General features: G+C 48.7%; 2 protein-coding genes across 2 annotated transcripts; one reads left to right on the top strand and one right to left on the bottom strand.

Moving 5' to 3' along the window:
• The first annotated feature begins 3,627 nt into the window (after positions 1–3,627).
• LOC135588182 (soluble starch synthase 2-2, chloroplastic/amyloplastic-like) lies at positions 3,628–9,700 on the top strand. The gene is made up of 8 exons (XM_065080172.1): positions 3,628–4,390; positions 4,742–5,222; positions 5,428–5,492; positions 5,726–5,803; positions 5,890–6,000; positions 6,143–6,187; positions 7,689–7,862; positions 8,632–9,700. The coding sequence occupies exons 1-8, from the start codon at positions 4,019–4,021 to the stop codon at positions 9,586–9,588; spliced, it is 2,283 nt and encodes a 760-aa protein (XP_064936244.1). The 5' UTR covers positions 3,628–4,018; the 3' UTR covers positions 9,589–9,700.
• An 8,948-nt stretch (positions 9,701–18,648) lies between these two features.
• On the bottom strand, positions 18,649–19,242 carry LOC135588181 (probable calcium-binding protein CML46). Its single transcript, XM_065080171.1, has one exon. It carries the CDS (start codon positions 19,174–19,176, stop codon positions 18,649–18,651), a length of 528 nt encoding a protein of 175 aa, XP_064936243.1. The 5' UTR covers positions 19,177–19,242.
• Positions 19,243–19,268: the final 26 nt, after the last annotated feature.

Here is a 19,268-nt window from a genome sequence, read left to right as displayed (position 1 = left end):
CTCGGGTGGCATCCTTCGTGGTCTCCCGTGGCCTGTCTCGACGGTCCGGTCGGGACGTCGAGTCGGGGGAGTGCGTCGTCGCAGCGTCGGGAAGAGTAGACCCCGTCTGGCACCTGCACAAAGGTCGGGCCGAGGCGCTCAGCCCGACCCCTCCGACGGCCAAGTTAGCGATGTGGAGAGGGTTTCAGATGAAGAAGTGTTTGGAGTCTCCTCTGTAGGGGTTGTCCCCCCTGTAGGGGTTGTGTGTGAGTTTGTCTCTAGTCCTCCTTCCCTCTTAGCATACGAGGGTATTTATAGGGAAGCTTATTGTGCCTGATGTGCCCCCTTGCAGGAGCAGGTAGTGTCTGACACTGGCGCTGGCGTGGCGTGCGAGACCGAGCCTGGGCAGAATGTTTAATGTGCCTCGGTCGACGTTCTGGTCCGTTTGACCAGGTACTGAGGCGTGATGCGTCATTTGGGACAGGTGACGTCAGCCCCAGTCTTGTCGCCATTATTTCCCTCATCATATTCCCCACCCCTGAAGGGAGCCACGCATCGGCTGTTGTTGTAAGAGGGGTCCGAGGTGTGGCTTCAGCTTTTAGTGCTCGTTCTCGTAGAGCAGCTGCTGGTTCGTTACCGGGGGCGGAGTCCGGATTTAGAAAATAAGGAAGGCTAGTCGTGCCGCAGTGAGCTCAGGCAGCAGGGGGTCGAGGAGCACGACGCAGGCGGGCAGGTTGGGCCGGCGAGTCGCAAGTCGGAGATCGAACTGGAGCGACTCGGGCCATGGTCTGAGCCGGCGAGTCGCAAGTCGGAGATCGAACTGGAGCGACTCGGGCTATGGTCTGAGCCGGCGAGTCACAAGTCGGAGATCGAACTAGGGCGACTCGGGCTATGGTCTGAGCCGGTGAGTCGCAAGTCAGAGATCGACCTGGAGCGACTCGGGCTATGGTCTGGGCTGGCGAGTCGCAAGTCGGAGATCGAACTGGAGCGACTCGGGCTATGGTCTGAGCCGGCGAGTCGCAAGTCGGAGATCGAATTGGGGCGACTCGGGCTATGGTCTGAGCCGGCGAGTCGCAAGTCGGAGATCGACCTGGAGCGACTCGGGCTATGGTCTAGGCCGGCGAGTCGCAAGTCGGAGATCGACCTGGAGCGACTCGGGCTATGGTCTGGGCCGGTGAGTCGCAAGTCGGAGATCGACTTGGAGCGACTCGGGCTATGGTCTGAGCCGGCGAGTCGCAAGTCGGAGATCGAACTGGAGCGACTCAGGCTATGCGCCAAGGAGCACAACGCAGGCGGGCAGGCCGCGCGAGTGTCTTCGGTCCTGGGCAACGTGCGACCGATGAGCACATCTCAATCGGGAAGCCGAGCAGAGGTCGTGGTCTCAGACGACGTGCGGCCGAGGAGCACGACGCATGCGGGCAGGCCGTGTTGGTGTGTCTCGGGTTATGGGCCGAGCCGGCGAGTCACAAGTCGGAGGTCGAACTGGAGCGACTCGGGCTATGAGCCAACCCGACGATTCGCAAGTCGGAGGTCGAACTGGAGCGACTCGGGCTATGAACCAACCCGGCGAGTCGCAAGTCGGAGGTCGAACTGGAGCGACTCGGGCTATGAGCCGAGGAGCATGACACGGGCGGGTAGACCGCGTGGGCGTGTCTCGGTTGACACGCAGCCGAGGAGCACAACTCCGTCGGGCAAGCTGACCAGAGGTGGTCTCGGGCAACACGTTGCCGAGGAATATGACGCGGGCGGGCAGGCCGCGTAGGCGTGTCTCGAGTTATGGGCCGAGCCGGCGAGTTGCAAGTCGGAGATCGAACTGGAGCGACTCGGGCTATGAGCCAAGCTGGCGAGTCGCAAGTCGGAGGTCGAACTGGAGCGACTCGGGCTATGAGCCGAGGAGCACGACACAGGCGGGCAGGCCCGTGGGGTGAACTCGGCGGTGTGGCCGAGGGACACCGCTCAGGCGGGCAGACCGCGCTGAGGTGAACTCGGCAGCGTATGGCCGAGAAGCTTGGCGTAGGCGGGCTACGGCCGAGGGACGTGACCCAGATGGGCAAGCCGCCCTGAGATGGACTCGGCAGTGTATGGCCGAGGAGCTCGACGCAAGCAGGCTGGCCGCGCAGGCGTGGTCACGAGGGTCATGCGGCTGAGGTGTTCGGCGCAGGCAGACTGTGGCCGCGCGGAAGCCGCTCAGGAGGGCAGGCCGCGCTGAGGTGGGCTCGGCAGTGTGGCCGAGGGACGTGACCCAGGTGGGCAAGCCGCCCTGAGATGGACTCGGCAGTGCATGGCCGAGGAGCTCGGCGCAGGCAGGCATGAGCCAAGAGGCGGTCAGGTAAACATGGAGCCTTCGCTTGGAAGAGACTGAGGCAGGGCGGGCCCGAGCGGGCGGCTCTCGTTGCCGCGGTGGTCGGGTCGTAGGGGGGTTCACCGAGCGGGATAATGGTTCGCACTATACCCGTCAGCGCTCGGACTTGATGAGCGAGGTCCTGGAAGGCCTTGAGCGACACGTGCAAGGGGTCGCTGGGGGCGCACTCGGGTGGAAGCAGACCCGGGTCGTTGGACAGACACTAGTAGCATTCTGCGGTCACGACGGGGTGTTCGTCTCGAAGATCTCCATGCGGGGGACTTTCCCCCGGAGCTCCGATCAGGTGTGACCCCTCAACTGTGAGCTCGTCTAAGCCAGTTGGATGATCCCTCGACTTTCGGGGCCCTCCTTCTAGCACCAAAATGATGCAGCGGGGCATCTGTTTAAGCCGTGGCCTTGGGGTCGTCGCGGCTCGGTTCGGGGGTCCGAATGTCAGGGATCTCGGGTGGCGCTAGACCTTCAAGGGGCCTTCAAGGGGCTAGCCGCACATTACTTATAGACAAAATCCCGCCAAAAACAACGACCCTTCCTCTACTCAGGCATGTCGCATCGGGATGACACAACGTCATTCCGCCATAAATGCAACTTGGCAGGGTAGCCAACAGGCGCGCTACACGTGGCAACCAACGGGCTTGAAGCGCCGGTCTTCTCGAAAACTGGCGATTCACGAAAAGGTTCGTCCCCTGGACTTCCGAATAGACCAAAGGCTACTTGGCCACCCGCATCTCCCACAGCACAGCGTAAAAGATCCAATCGAAGTAGCTCCTCGGTCGCAGCAGCCTACGTCGTGCTCCTTGGCCTCATGTCGCCCGAGACCACGCCTGCGCGGCCTGCTCGCCCGAGTCCAGCTCCTCGGCCGCAGCCGCCTGCGTCGTGCTCCTCGGCCTCATGTCGCTCGAGACCATGCCCGCACGGCCTGCTCGCCCGAAGACCACGCCTGCGCGGCCTGCTCGCTCGAGTCCAGCTCCTCGGTCGCAGCCGCCTGTGTCGCGCTCCTTGGCCTCAGGTTGCCCGAGACCACGCCTGCGTGGTCTGCTCGCTCGAGTCCAGCTCCTCGGCCACAGCCGCCTGCGTCGTGCTCCTCGGCCTCATACCGCCCGAGACCACACCTGTGCGGCCTGCTCGCCCGAGTCCAGCTCCTCGACTGCAGTCGCCTGCATCGTGCTTCTCGGTCCCATCCCTCTCGTGGACCACACCCGCGCAGCCGGCTCTCATGTGCCCAAAGGCTCCCCTCGCGCGGCCCCGGAGAGATCCTCGATGTCCGGACCCGAACCGAGCCGCGTCGGCCCCGAGGCCACGGCTCTCAAAGTTGTTTCCCACAACATCAACGATATCTTTATATAATATTAATTATTAAAAAAATTAAATCTACTATCGTTAAGTTCTAGAATGACGATCGATATCAACGATTAAGAAGGGCTGATCGATGAAGAGAACTCCAAATAAAGGTCGTAATCACATCATTTCGTTCACAAGATGTCCTCTTGCTTCCGTCCGTCCCACGTGCCTGCCGAACGACATCTACCGCACACAACGTTCGCTCGGGCCCAACTGCACCCACGGGGGGCATGCACGCTTCCAACGTTCGCTCGGGCCCAACTGCACCCACGGGGGGCATGCACGCTTCCCTTGTAACTTCGCTTAAAATCCTCCCACTGCTACTCGCCGATTCCAAAGATGGCGTCTTTCAGCTCTCAGACCTTCCGTCTCGAGGCTTGCAGTGGCGGCGGCAACAGCCCTGTTCGCGTCCAGATTAAGCCGGACGATGGCCGCAGGGCGTCGGTTGTGGCGGCTGTTGTCAGGGAGAACGCTATTTTCCCCAGCGGAGGTGGGTGCCGGGTGAGGTTCGCGACGAGGGGCCGACGAAGTGAGATCTTGGTGGCGGTCGAGAAGGGGAGGGGCCTTCGGGCCACCGGAAAAGGCGGCGATTTTGAGCCGGAGAAGGGGAGGGCCGATGGTGATGATGCCGGTGTCAATGTCGGTGCAGCTCCGGCCACGATTGACAAGAACATGAAGGTTCTGGAGATGGAACACGACTCAATTAAGCAGGTGGCTCTCTGGTCTTTACTTTGTTTCTTCTCATTCTGTTCATCCTCCTCTCTTGGCTTTCAATCATGAGAGAGAGAGAGAGAGAGAGAGAGAGAGAGAGAGTGTACATGGAAATTATATAGAACAAAGATAGAGCAGAGAATATGAACATCAAGTTGTATGACTCTTAATGATCATAAGTAGTGCATAGATTTTGACTAGTTTATCTCATTTCGGAATCTAGTCTGTGTCCTAAATATCAGCTTCTTGACTTTCCTCATTTTGTGCATAAATTTTGACTAGTTTATCTCATTTTGGAATATAGTCTGTGTACTAAATATGCAGCTTCTTGACTTCCTCATTTTGGTTCAGGCTGTGGAAAAAAGGAACATAATCTCATCCTTGGGAAGTGAAGCTGCTGAAGCAGTTCAGAGTACTGATTCTTCTGCTAAAGGTGCTAAAACCATTAATTTGAACCTAAGTTCAACTAGTGTTTCTAACAGTTTGGTCCAGTCTTCTGAATCTAAGATGTCTAAGACTCAATGTATCGGTAAAACTGAAAATTCTTTAGAGGAAGCAGAAGAGCAAGGTGATATCCTACAAGCTGATGGACTAGCAAAAGATGCAGATCTTGATTCTACTTATGATTCAGTCGAATCATCACTTATTATACAAGAATCTGAAAGGGGTACTGAAGATGAGAATGCTCAGAACCATACGGAAGCAAAATCTGATGGTGTAGATACAGAAGCAGATATTGAGGTAGAAAATGTGGATTCCCCTCCTCTGGCTGGAGCGAATGCCATGAATGTAATAGTAGTTTCCGCGGAATGTGCTCCTTGGTCAAAGACAGGTATTGATATTTTTAGTATTTTCGTATTTTCCGATTGATCTTTTGCTGTATTTTTACTCTTACCTCTCAAGTACTGAAAATTTGTTGTATCAAGTCTATGCTCCACAATTGGTAATGAAGTGAATGACTGTTGTTTGGGTTTATAAAGTGTTATTATGATATTTAAATAAGATTCACTGACATTTATCATTTTTAACTTCAACAGGAGGGCTTGGAGATGTAGCTGGGACTCTGCCAAAAGCTTTGGCTAGGAGAGGGCACCGGGTTATGGTATTTCTCCTTTCCCTTTTGTCGATTAATTTCTGTTTGAACCTCAAATCTCACGTTAATGTTGGTGGTGACTCTAGCTATTCCACAGAAAGGTAAATTGGAATAGCAATTCAAATCATAAAACTGCAATTACAATGTGCAGGTTTACCAAACTAGAATAATGTTAGTCCAAAAGTTGCTTCATTAATATTGCTGTTGCATAGCCAGTTCAATCTTTCTTTTGTAAATTATAGGTTGTTTCCCCAAGGTATGCCAATTATCCTGAATCCAAAGATATAGGTGTTCGCAAATATTACAAAGCTGATGGGCAGGTCTGTATCTGCTGTTTCATGTCATGGTGTTTAGATTTAGCTATAAATACATACTTATCCAGTTGATGTCATATTATGGGATGCAGGATCTGGAAGTAAATTATTTTCATGCTTATATTGATCGTGTGGATTTTGTATTTATCGACAGTCCAGTTTTCCGTCATCTAGAGAACAACATTTATGGGGGAGACCGGCTGGTAAAAGTTTTTTGCAATTTTAACACCTGTAAATTAGTCAATCCAGTTTATTCACTTTTTGTTACTTCATTTTTTTGTGCACTGAAAATACAGAAATGACATTCTACAAGTTATTTATATTGTCTTTCGCTAATTAATGCAGGAAATCTTGAAACGGATGGTATTGTTATGCAAGGTAGCTGTAGAGGTATCTCCTTTGTCCTGAACAACATATTCAACTATCCATGATGTACATAACAGAATATGTCAGTATTAGAAATTCGTAGTGAGCATTTGTCTAAGATTAATGCAGGAAGGGACTTCCAACATGATTTCTAGTATGAAAAATATAGTCATGTCGGTGGCCGCTTCAGTGCTGCTTTGAGTTAGTACTTGATAGTCCTTGAGGTGCTTAACTCAATTGCAAATGCCAATTCCCAACCCTTTTTCCCACTTCTTTTTTCTGGTTCTGTATCTTTGTTTCCTAGTTCATGCAGATGTCTTATGACTGAAATTAGCATTGTACAGTGTTGTCTTAGGTCTAAAATTTCATTACAGTACCAGTAGCAGGACCCGTTCAGAGGGGTAGGTATTGGTCAGCACAGTATCAAAACATTCAGTGTATATATATATATATATATATATATATATATATATATATATATATATATATATATATTAAAAATTGGATTGAATACGATATGTAACCGGGTAGTACTAGCATAGAGGTATCCAGTCAGATCGGTATGTTACACTCAGTATACCATACATCTAATTCTATGGTTCTGCATACTAATTGTCGATGGAGAACTGTGACTTTGGTATCAACGAACCTTAACAAAACAATTTACTGTTTAAAAATTTTGGAGTTTCATACAATTTCTGATTCTTGATCGATGTTTTAAAAGATGTAAGATATCTCTGTGCAGGTGAAATTATTTAATAGGCCAAGTTTATATTAGAAAAAAGGCCTAGTTGTTAAACTCATTTCCATTTATTAGGCTTAGGAAATTAAGAACAAGGCCACTGACATATATGGTTTTCTTTGATACCTTATGTTTTTTTTCTATTATGATAGAGTCAGTGGAACTTTGTGCAAGGATTTACCTTACGTTAAACACACAATGGTAGTTACTCTCCAATGTTGGTCCTCTGCCAATTAACAGATATTAAATCATAATACTTTTGTTTAATCATCTAAGTTTTTTAGAAAATTGATGGAGTAATCGAGTGGTTGATGTAAATAACTGAAGGCTACTCTAGCATACTTAGTTCTTACTGCCTCTATCCTCCCTGATTTCTCGGCCTTACCTTTGCATCCAATTTATCATTGTTTCTGTTATCTAAATATGTTGTTTCATATAATTCCCTGAATTTTAACCATTGGCTAGTTTCTCTTTTTCTTTTGCCTTATAATTCTTCTAAAATCAAAAGTTATTGTGAATTATAATCTATTAGGATTTATCAGTATTCTGGCTTTCATGATAAGCAAACCAGTTTTGTTGTGAAGCAGATAAATTTGCATACCACTCATGTTATATTTCTTCGCAAGTCTGTAGTCGGTGTATAACCAAACACTTAATTCTATTCGAACAATAAGATTTAGTTTTATGGTAAGTATCCTTTTTCTGTGGATATACCTTGTATTTTTCATTCACAACTTGTTAAACATATGTCATTGTTTCGAGTTTAGACTGATACAATTGCAGGTTCCGTGGCATGTTCCATGTGGCGGCTTATGCTATGGAGACGGAAATTTAATTTTCATTGCGAACGATTGGCACACATCACTTCTGCCTGTGTATCTGAAAGCATGCTACCGCGACAATGGCTTGATGAAGTATGCCAGGTCCATCTTGGTGATCCACAACATATCTCACCAGGTTAGCTCTCTCGCATTTTATGCTGCATCTATTAGGTTAAACTTCTGTTAAATTCTCTCTTCATTTAGAAGTTCAATTTGCTGAGTTCAGTAGCCTGTGAGATCCTCAGAACTGCTCAAAGACTGTTAAATTTGCCAAGACGATATCTGCAAGTTTGCAGTTCTCTCACTTACCTTATCAGTAAACCAAACACTTTCTGACTATTTCTCACGTCACTGAATCAATGATCCAATTATGCTTGCATGAATTCCTACAGCTGCATTGTATTTCTTGAAGTTTAGGTTGCATGATGCCCCTGGCCATATTGTTTTTGTGTGACCTGAAGATATTGATCATATGTTGTACTTAATTTTTCATGAGTCTATCATGGTTTTTCCCAAACCTTGTTATAATTGCATGACATTTGAAGCACTCTGTTTTATTAGAAACCTTCTTTACATCCTTCTCTTTTGCATCAAATGAATGTTTGTCTTCTTAAACTCTTTTTGAGCAATCAAAACATCTCCGCTTTTAATTTCTTTTCTCCCCCATTTTTGTTGAAGTTGCTTCATTTCAAACTTGCAAAGATTTCTGAGTTACCACCACCAAAGAAAAATCATTTCGCTCAAAATGAAGATAAAATCATTCATCTTCTCTTCTCTTTTTCTACCGAGAAGAATGCTTGAATCTGATCCGGATATAGAAGTTTCATGGCATCATTCTAAACAACTTAGGAAACTACGAGCTCGGAATCCTTATCGTCTGCATTCTACCTGTGTGTCTTGTCCAGGGGCGTGGTCCAGTTGAGGACTTCTTCCATGTCGACTTGCCCGATCAACACATGGACCTCTTCAAGCTGTATGAGCCGATGGGAGGTGACCACTTCAACATCTTCGCGGCCGGCCTCAAGACTGCTGACCGCGTGATCACCGTCAGCCGTGGCTACGCATGGGAGCTCACAACATCCGAAGGTGGGTGGGGACTCCATGAGATCATAAACGAGAACAACTGGAAGTTCCAAGGCATCGTCAACGGGATCGACACAGTGGACTGGAACCCTGAGCTGGATCTTCACCTGCAATCCGATGGCTACAGAAACTATTCCATTGAGACTCTGCAAGCCGGGAAACCACAGTGCAAGGCGGCGCTGCAGAAGGAGCTCGGCCTCCCTGTCCGCGAGGACGTCCCCCTCATCGGATTCATCGGCCGGCTGGATCACCAGAAGGGCGTCGACCTCATTGCGGGTGCGATGCCTTGGATCGTCGGGCAGGACTTGCAGCTGGTGATGCTGGGCACCGGGCGGGCCGACCTGGAGGAGATGCTGCGCAAGTTCGACAGGGAGCACCACAACAAGGTGAGGGCGTGGGTGGGGTTCTCGGTGAAGATGGCGCACAGGATCACCGCAGGGGCGGACGTCCTGCTCATGCCATCGCGGTTCGAGCCCTGCGGGCTGAACCAGCTGTACGCCATGAAGTACGGCACGGTCCCGGTGGTGCACGCCGTCGGCGGGCTTCGCGACACGGTGATCCCGTTCGATCCCTTCAGGGAGAGCGGGTTCGGGTGGACGTTCGACCGGGCGGAGGCCAACAAGCTGATCAATGCGCTGGGGAACTGCCTCAACACCTACAGGAACCAGAAGGAGAATTGGAAGGGCCTGCAGACGCGAGGGATGGCACAGGACCTGAGCTGGGACAACGCCGCCAAACATTACGAGGAAGTCCTCGTCTCAGCTAAGTATCAGTGGTGATCTTTGAGAACATGAACGAACAGTATCTATCTCAGCTATCTGATGATCCAATCCGGATCTCTCTTCAACGAACCTGCAAAGATTCGTCTAAGTATTGTGTGCGTCCGTTTGATTGATGGCATCAACATTTTGACACGTCTCTCTCTCTCTATCTCTTCCTCGCTGTCGAGGACAGCCCAGTTTTGTTGGATTCTGTGATTAGCCACCGCGTCGTAGTCTCTGCTGCGTACGTGCCAGAGGAAAACAGTCGCACCTGCACGCATAAATACACATCGATTCGCCATGCATGTTATTGGTTGGACCAAGAAGCAGCGTCTTCTTCCTCCTCAGCGCTGGAAACCATGGAGAAACCATTGCCAACTGCACCGTACCACTCCCTCGCACTCACAGAGCCCATCGTGCTCCTCTTCAACAAGACCATCTCCATGGGGGTCGTCCTGAAGAATAAGATATCCATGGGGTTCCTCTTCCGGCACCCAGCGCCGTGCGCATCGGGGGTCGTCGATCGTGTCAGACCCGGCGACTCGGCCGACGGTAGCGAGGCGCCCGAGTTGACCAGAGAAGACGTGGAGACGGTGATGGAGATCATTACGGGCATGCCTTGCGGCGCGGACGGTGAGCGGCTCGAGGAGCTGCGTGGCGTGTTCGAGGGGGAGGAGCCGAGCTTGGAGGAAGTGGCGGAGGCGTTCTCCGTCTTCGACTATGACGGTGACGGGGTCATAGAACCCCTGGACCTGCATCGTGTTCTCTGCAAGCTGGGCTTCCCGGAGGGGGCGGCATTGGAGGCATGCCGACGGATGATCGCGGCGTACGACGAGAACGACGACGGGAGGATCGATTTCAAGGAGTTCATCAAAGTTGTGGAGGGCAGCTTCTTTGATTAATTATTCTTCCTTTTCTTCTTGTCGTCATCATCGTCACATCTATCATTGCGCAAGCAATTAAAACAAACCTAATTTCGAGCATGATTGAGACTCGAACTCTAAAATCATCAAAAGTGTTATGGTAAATAACTTTTTTAGCCGTGGCCTCGGGTTCGACACAGCTCGTTCTGGGGTCCGAATGGCGGGGATCTTGCGCGGTGTGCCTCGGGTCCTTTCGGTGGTCGATCGTGGTGATCTGGATGTCCCGTCAGGGGGAGAGCTCTGTCGTAGCGTCGGGGAAGAGGCAACCTCGCCTCGCACCTGCACACTGGTCAGGTCGGAGGCTCGGCCCGACCCCTCCGACGATCAAGTTAGCGATATGGAGAGGGTGGTGGAAGAGGGAGTGCTTCTGTGTGAGTTGTCTTCCCCCCTTATTCGTTTAGAACTCTGGGGTATTTTATAGATGAGTTTGACGTTACCTGATGTGGCTACCTGTAGGAGGCAGGCTGGTAGCGTCTAACATGGGGTTGGCGTGGCGTGAAGAACCAGGCCTGGGTTAGGTGTTAATGCCGACTTCCTCGGGCAGTGCGTTGACCAGGCATGGCTGACGTCATGGCGTGTCACATCGCCATTTTTGCCCTTATCATATTCCCCCCCCCCCCCCCCCCCCTCCGAAAAAAGCTATGCGTCGGTCATCGTATAAGAGGAGTCCGATGCATGGCTTCTGTCTTCAGATGGGCTGGCCGTGCGGACGAGGTCTCGGGGAACATGGAGCCGAAGGGCCGAGGAGCACGACGCAGGCAGGCTTGGCCGCACAAGTGAGGTCTCGGGCATTATGCGGCCGAGGAGCACGGCGCAGGCGGGCTAGCCGTGCAGGTGTGTATCGAGAACATGAAGCCAAGGAGCATGACGCAGGCGGGCTGGCCGCGCCGGTGTGGTCTCGGGCATTATGCGGCCGAGGATCACGATGCAGCCGGACAGACCGCGCAGGCGTGGTCGCGATGGTCATGCGGCCGAGTAGCACGACGCAGGCGGGCAGACCGCGCGGGTGTGGTCTCGAGCATTATGCGGCCGAGGAGGTGGCTTCGGGCAGCCTGCAGCCGAGGAGCATGGCGCAGGCGGGCCGACCGCGCAAGTGTGTCTCGGGAACACGGGGCCAAGGAGCACGATGCAGGCGGGCGAGCCGCGCAGGTCTGTCTCGGGAACATGGGGCCAAGGAGCACGACGCAGGCAGGTTGGCCGCACCGGTGTGTCTCGGGAACATGGATCCAAGGAGCACGACGCAGGTGGGCTGGCCACGCAGGCGTGGTCTCGGGCATTATGTGGCCAAGGAGCACGACGCAGGCAGACAGACCGCGCAGGTGTGGTCGCGAGGGTCATGCAGCCGAGTAGCATGACGCAAGCGTGGTCGTGAGGGTCATGTGGCCGAGTAGCACGACGCAGGCGGGCAGACCGCATGGGTATGGTCGCAAGGGCCATGCGGCTGAGTGGCACGACGTGGGCGGTCAGGCCACGTGAGGTGGAGTCGAGCAGTGCATGGCAAGGGAAGTGGCTTGGGTCGAGAGACACAATTCAAGCGGGCGGGCCGCGCTGAGGTGGACTCGGCAGTGTGTGACCGAGAAGCTCGGTGCAGGCTACGCCGAGGGACACCGCTCAGGCGGGCAGGCCGCTCTAGGGGGAGCTCGGCAGTGTATGGCCGAGGAGCTCGGCACAGGAAGGCTGCGGTGCAGTATATAATTTTTTGGGTTAAGCGGAGCAATAAAACTTTTTGAAGTTTCAAAAATTGGCTGTCGAAAGAATTATATCTATCCATCAGGAAAAAGAAAATAAAATTGTGCGCACTTGAGGTCCTTCTGTTGTCTTTCTATTAGCACACTGGCTTAGACTTTCATCCTTTATGTGCATGGTTACTTACAGTCAATTATATGTATGTATGCTCTCTTTTAGGTGCATAATGAGAGAAGCAGAGACTACACTATTCAGGACACGGGTGTACCAATGATGTCCCAAGCTCCTGGTTTACCCACCACTTCTGGGTGGCAAGTTTATCCCCAGCCAACATCCACATACGTGGGCAGTGATTTTGGAGCTACAGGACAAGCAACAAATCCTCAGGGTCAAATGTTGACATGGAATTCTAGCACGTCAGGTGGAAGCTTTGTTTCAGAGCCTAACTTGTACCCAGGTCAAACCATTGCAACTGCTCCTGTTTCTCATTACCCAGTTTCAGCAAACACCTCCAGTGCTACCGCTGGGTCACTTCAAGCTTCACAGAACTCATCACCTTATGGTGTTATGTCGAATACATGGCCTGCTTCTTCACCAACCACTCGACCTTTGTACTACAGTTCATAAGCTGCATCTTCTGACAATTCTCTAGGTCTGTTGCGTCTAGTATATTACTACTTGAATTTATATTTTAAAAGTGTCTAATTAAGAGTAAATGGTTGTTTTGTTTTGGTATCTTAGTAGTTTATCCTGAAATAAGCTATCGAGTTTGACGTGAACCAGTGTGCTTTAAACATTCTTAAATGTTTTATTTTTCATCCATTCTTTTTTTTCACCATGCAGTATTTTCGTCTTGGGCAATTAATCATATGTTATGTATTCCACATCAAGATAGTTTGACAAAATTGAGTTTCGAAGGTTTGTGGAGACATAATTTCTAGACATTTTTCCTTTCAAGTGGGTTCAGAGTTTTTTTTTTCTTTAAAAAGTTGCCTTTTATGATAGAATTTTATGATATGCTTTGCATTAGTAATGTATTCCAAAGATCAAGCAGTAAATACAAGCATAAGGCACTTCCGCCTGAACTTTTACAATATCTTCTTTACTTCTGGTTATAAAGCCTTTTGAGTGCTATTGTTTACGGATATAAAATTCAAACATATCTGGAATTCCAGACATTGTTAGATAATGACCCCTTTTCATAATCTTTATAACTTTTTCTAGTGGCATACTAATAGATCATGAAGCAATGTTATTTTTAGTTGTGTGATGAGACATGCTCAGGGAAGTGACCAATTTCTTTAGAACAATATCCAACTGATAGTATGCAATAATTTCATCTTAGTGCTGGTTGAATAAACACTGGCCAAAACATGCCTTGCAGGTATCCAGACTCTCCCATCAGTGAAGTTGCCATGAGATTTATGATACTCTGCACCGGTCTGCTCTTTCTCGGCTTCACTCAAGCTATGGAACTTTGGAACTGCAGAAGATAGCCTACTGCTAGCTCTATAATTCAATTGTACAGGCTTTTGTGGTTTGATGTGGTGACTGGATCTACCTAGAAGAACATGTTATTTCTTGGGTTCTAAATGATTGAAGCCGCACTTCCAGCTTCAGAAAGATGTTTTCCCTTCATGTTCAAAGTCCATGGATGTGTCAATTGTCGATAACATTATCGATTTAAATCTGCGATCCAGATGAGTAGTTGCTTCTCGATTTGGCCTTTGATTCTTCTTGTAAGATTTCGAATAGTCGCAATCTTTTGATGATTTTAGATTTCGAGTCTCAATCATGCTCGAAATTAGGTTTGTTTTAATTGCTTGCGCATTGATAGATGTGACGATGATGACGACAAGAAGAAAAAGGAAGAATAATTAATCAAAGAAGCTGCCCTCCATGATAGAAATTAAGCGAAGAAGATAGAAAAATAGAAATTGTAGAAGAAACTATGAAATGTATAAGATATAATTGCCTAATACATTTTGATAGTGAGTTCTTGACAGCCATTTATACACACTCAGTAGGGAGGTTATACACATTCAGCATGGAGGATTTTTCTCAACTGCTGAGAGATTTCTCAACTGGCTTGAGGAAATCTTATCTGCTTCTCAACTGCTGAGAGATTTCCTCAACTGCTTTGAGGAAATCTTATCTGCTTATCATGAGCTTCCATCAAGGATGCCGATCTTGGACCGATGAGATAAAAATAGTTTATGGGCGAGAGGCTTTGTGAGTGAGTCGGCTAGTTGATCTGCTGTATGTACATGAGAAACTCGGAGTTGATGTCTGGCAACTTGATCTCGCACAAAATGGAAGTCGATGGCTATGTGTTTCATGCGGGAATGGAACACTGGATTGGCACATAAATAAGTAGCTCCAATATTATCACAATATATTGTAGGAATAACCGTGGAGTTGACGTTAAGTTCCTTGAGCAAATTTGTGACCCAATTGAGTTCAGCAGCGGCGGTGGCGACGGCACGGTATTCAGCTTCAGTTGTAGATCGTGCAACCGTCTTTTGTTTTTTAGAACTCCAACTGATTGGAGTAGCTCCAAGGAAGATAATGTATCCGGACGTAGATGTTCTATCATCAAAGTTCCCTGCCCAATCAGCATCAGCAAAGGCATGGAGATGGAGTGAAGTATTTTTGCGAAGAAAAATGCCATGATTAAGAGTCCCTTTAAGATACCGCAAAATTCGTTTGACCGCAGACCAATGCGTAGTAGATGGTCGATGCATGAATTGCGATAACTTATTGACGGCAAATGAAATATCTGGACGGGTGAGAGCCAAGTACTGTAAGGAGCCAAGGACTTGTCGATACTGAGTCGAATCTGTAGTAGGACTTCCATCACATAATTTAAGTGATTCACTGGTAGAGAGAGGAGTTGTAACCTCTTTCGCATCCTGCATGTTTGCCTTTGATAATAAATCTTGAATATACTTTTTTTGTGATAGGAAGAGACCTGAAGATGTAAATGTTGCTTCCACTCCCAGAAAGTAGCTTAAAGTTCCTAGATCTTTGAGGGAGAATCGATCGGCCAAGTGCTTTAGAAATGCCTGAGTCTTCAAAGGATCATTTCCTGTGACAATAATATCATCCACATATACTAAAAGATATATTATGCTTCCATTATGCTAACAAATGAATAACGAGGTATCAGACTTTGAATTGATGAAGCCAATTGAGGTCAAAAACGAGCCAAGCTCGTTATACCAAGCCCTTGGAGCTTGACGAAGTCCATAAATAGCTTTTTGAAGTTTGCAGACATGCCTCGGATATTGAGGATGAACGAAACCAGGAGGTTGTTGCATAAAGACATCTTCAGTAAGTGACCCCTGTAAAAAGGCATTGTTAACATCCAATTGTCGTATGTGCCAGCCCTTTGAGATAGCCAAACTCAGGATAAGACGGATTGTTGTGGGTTTAACAACGGGACTAAATGTCTCTGTGAAGTCGACACTAGGTCGTTGATGAAACCCTTTGGCGACTAGACGTGCTTTGTATCTGGCAATGGATCCGTCTGGGTTCCGCTTAATTCGAAAGACCCATTTACACCCGATGATATTTTATGTGTGATGAAAGAGTACTAAGGTCCATGTAGAGTTATGGAGGAGAGCATCATATTCGTCACACATGGCTTTACGCCAGTGAGAAGATTTTTGAGCTTGAGTGATTGTAGTGGGTTCACTGGCCTCAGTGGAGGAATTTGTTATAGCATGTAAGTCAAGGACTTGACGTGGTTTGAAAATACCACTTTTGGAGCGTGTTGTCATTGGATGTCTAGGGGGGGTGGAAGTGGTAGATTGTGTTGGTGGTATAGCCGAGGGCGAGTCACTGTCATGGACCAGGTCAACCGTCGGTACAACAATGTCACTAGATCTAGGAGAAGGTAAAGCCAGTGGCAATGTTGCCGAGGGTATGACTTCATTAATAGGGGAAACTTGTGAGGAAGGGAGTGGAGGAATAGAGGGAGTGAGAAGCTGTTGAACTGGAGTAATAGTAGTATGTGAATCTTGAGAGTAAGGACTGGACGGTGTCATTGGAGGTTCGTGTGATGAGATCGGAGGGATATTCCAGTGATGTATGTTTATCGGAGTAGTTTGCATGGTAGGATTATTTTGAAAAGGAAAGATAGACTCCTCAAAGATAACATGACGTGATATAAAGACCTTTTTAGTTTGGGGTTCATAGCATCGAAAAGCATTATGTTCAAGAGAGTAGCCTATAAAAGTGCAAGGCTTAGATCGTGGTGTTAGCTTATGTGACGCATAGGGACGGAGCCATGGATAACATAAACAGCCAAAAACTCTGAGTTTATGAAGGTTTGGAAGTTTGTGGAATAATTTTTCAAATGGTGACTGGTATTGTAAGACTGGAGTGAGCATACGATTAATGAGATAAACTGCAGTTTGAAAAGCTACTGACCAAAAAGATGGTGGCATGGATGCTTGATGTAGAAGGGAGAGACCAGTTTCAACGATATGCCGATGTTTGCGTTCGGCAGAACCAACCAATTGGGGAGTATGTGGGGGTGACTTGAGGTGTTGTATACCACAAGCAGAGAGACAGGATGTGAGGGCTTGATATTCGCCTCCACCATCAGAGTAAACTGTTTTAATGGAAGATTGAAAAAAAATTCTCGACCAACTTTCGAAAGTTAGTAAATACAGTAGAAACATCAGACTTATGATGGAGAGGATATAACCATGTGTACTTAGTAAAATAATCTACAAAAATGATATAAAAACGAAACTTGTCAAAAGAAGGAATTACTTAAATTAGGGAAATCCTTCCTCCTAATTTGTATAAATAGGAGAGGGAACATGTTAATAGATTCAAGCTAAAGCTATTTCATTTCTACAATAAAGCTTCTTCAATTATTATTCTTATCTTCTATTATTTCTATCATGGTATCAGAGCAGTTTGCCTAGAGCAAGCCCTCTTCTCCGGAGTCCAACCATCCCTCTCGTGGCGACGCCTTCGCCCCTCAGCCGTAGCCATTCGCTGCAGCCTACTGCAGCACTTGTGGCTGCTAATATCAGATCCTAAAGGAAGCACAGTCACGGCCTTTGTTTCTACCGTCGGCTGCTACTCCCTTGCCAACCGAAGTCTTCCGCTGAAAACTCCGCTGCTCTTCCGGCCACCAAACTCCAATACTGCAAGCTGCAGAGATTTCTTCCACCTCGCGGCAACAATCTCTCCTGCACTCTGAATCGCTGCAGCCTACCAGTGCCTCTAGAAGAAGCAGCAGCCCTCTTCGGCGTTGCATACAGCTACTCTTCTACATCTGACGTCTTCATCATCTACCTCCCGCCACAGCCATCGCTGCCTTTCTTGCTGCAGATTGCTCGCCCATCACTGCAGTTCATCGCGCTGCAGCCTACTCTGCAGCGCATCGATCTGCTTTTCTCCTCCTCCCTTCCTCCTATATCTTTACATCTTCTATAAAGATCACTTGACCCGCCACAAAATATCTGGGATGTCTTCATTTTCCTCTTCCGATATTCCTGTCCCTATTTCTGCAAGGACTCTGAGCACTTCTCAAAGTCTTATCACCATCAATGCTGCAGCACTCATTCCCTTCAAATTATCCAAAGGCGGCAACTACGCATCTTGGTGGGCACAACTTTCTAATCTTTTATTTGGCTATGATCTCTTAGGTTACGTTGATGGCTCTCTCCAGTGTCCACCTGAAATGATCAACATCCCAGGCGAACCCAATCCAGTGCCAAATCCAGCCCACCAACTATGGTTACGTCAAGATCGCCTCATCCTCCAAGCTATTCAAGCTTCCGTTGCTGGATCCATTGCCCCGCTGATATCCTCATGTACGACTGCTGCAGAAGCATGGTGCAAATTACAAACAACTTTGGCAAATCGCTCGCGTACTCGCATGCTCGGACTTTTCTCCAATCTGATGAAAATGAAACAAGAGGGAAGTACTATTGCTGATTATCTACAAAATATCAAAGTTATCATCGATGATTTAGCTTTGATAGGTCATTCTCTCAGCGATGAAGAAGTCCTAATCCATACCCTCAATGGCTTAGGAGGCGAGTACAAAGAACTGACAGCAGCACTTCGGGCACGTGACTCACCAATATCATTCGAAGAACTTTATTATAAGTTGATCGACTATGAGACGTACTTGAAGCGTGATGATAAGTTGCCCGGACCACCTATTACAGCTCTGATACCATGATAGAAATTAAGCGAAGAAGATAGAAAGATAGAAATTGTAGAAGAAACTATGAAATGTATAAGATATAATTGCCTAATACATTTTGATAGTGAGTTCTTGACAGCCATTTATACACACTCAGTAGGGAGGTTATACACATTCAGCATGGAGGATTTTTCTCAACTCCTGAGAGATTTCTCAACTGCCTTGAAGAAATTTTATCTGCTTCTCAACTGCTGAGAGATTTCCTAACTGCTTTGAGGAAATCTTATCTGCTTATCACTCCATAACTTTGATGAACTCCTTGAAATCGATCCTCCCGTCGTCGTTCTCGTCGTACGCCGCGATCATCCGTCGGCATGCCTCCAATGCCGCCCCCTCCGGGAAGCCCAGCTTGCAGAGAACACGATGCAGGTCCAGGGGCTCTATGACCCCGTCACCGTCATCATCGAAGACGGAGAACGCCTCCGCCACTTCCTCCAAGCTCGGCTCCTCCCCCTCGAACACGCCACGCAGCTCCTCGAGCTGCTCACCGTCCGCGCCGCAAGGCATGCCCGTAATGATCTCCATCACCGTCTCCACGTCTTCTCTGGTCAACTCGGGCGCCTCGCTACCGTCGGCCGAGTCGCCGGGTCTGACACGATCGACGACCCCCGATGCGCACGGCGCTGGGTGCCGGAAGAGGAACCCCATGGATATCTTATTCTTCAGGACGACCCCCATGGAGATGGTCTTGTTGAAGAGGAGCACGATGGGCTCTGTGAGTGCGAGGGAGTGGTACGGTGCAGTTGGCAATGGTTTCTCCATGGTTTCCAGCGCTGAGGAGGAAGAAGACGCTGCTTCTTGGTCCAACCAATAACATGCATGGCGAATCGATGTGTATTTATGCGTGCAGGTGC

The sequence above is a fragment of the Musa acuminata genome, chromosome BXJ1-8 (genome assembly GCF_036884655.1).
Source record: "Musa acuminata AAA Group cultivar baxijiao chromosome BXJ1-8, Cavendish_Baxijiao_AAA, whole genome shotgun sequence".
NCBI classification, from domain to species: Eukaryota; Viridiplantae; Streptophyta; class Magnoliopsida; order Zingiberales; family Musaceae; genus Musa; species Musa acuminata.
Note: the sequence above shows the minus strand (reverse complement) of the source record. Positions and strands in the feature narration are given on the sequence as shown.

What these genes read in the sequence shown, in the direction of transcription:
- LOC135588182 (XM_065080172.1), top strand. Translation starts at nt 4,019, where the DNA reads ATGGCGTCTTTCAGCTCTCAGACCTTCCGTCTCGAGGCTTGCAGTGGC. An exon ending in ATTACAAAGCTGATGGGCAG is followed by an intron (nt 5,804 to 5,889) that starts GTCTGTATCTGC and finishes TATGGGATGCAG; the next exon opens with GATCTGGAAGTAAATTATTT. An exon ending in TCCACAACATATCTCACCAG is followed by an intron (nt 7,863 to 8,631) that starts GTTAGCTCTCTC and finishes TGTCTTGTCCAG; the next exon opens with GGGCGTGGTCCAGTTGAGGA.
- LOC135588181 (XM_065080171.1), bottom strand. Translation starts at nt 19,176, where the DNA reads ATGGAGAAACCATTGCCAACTGCACCGTACCACTCCCTCGCACTCACA.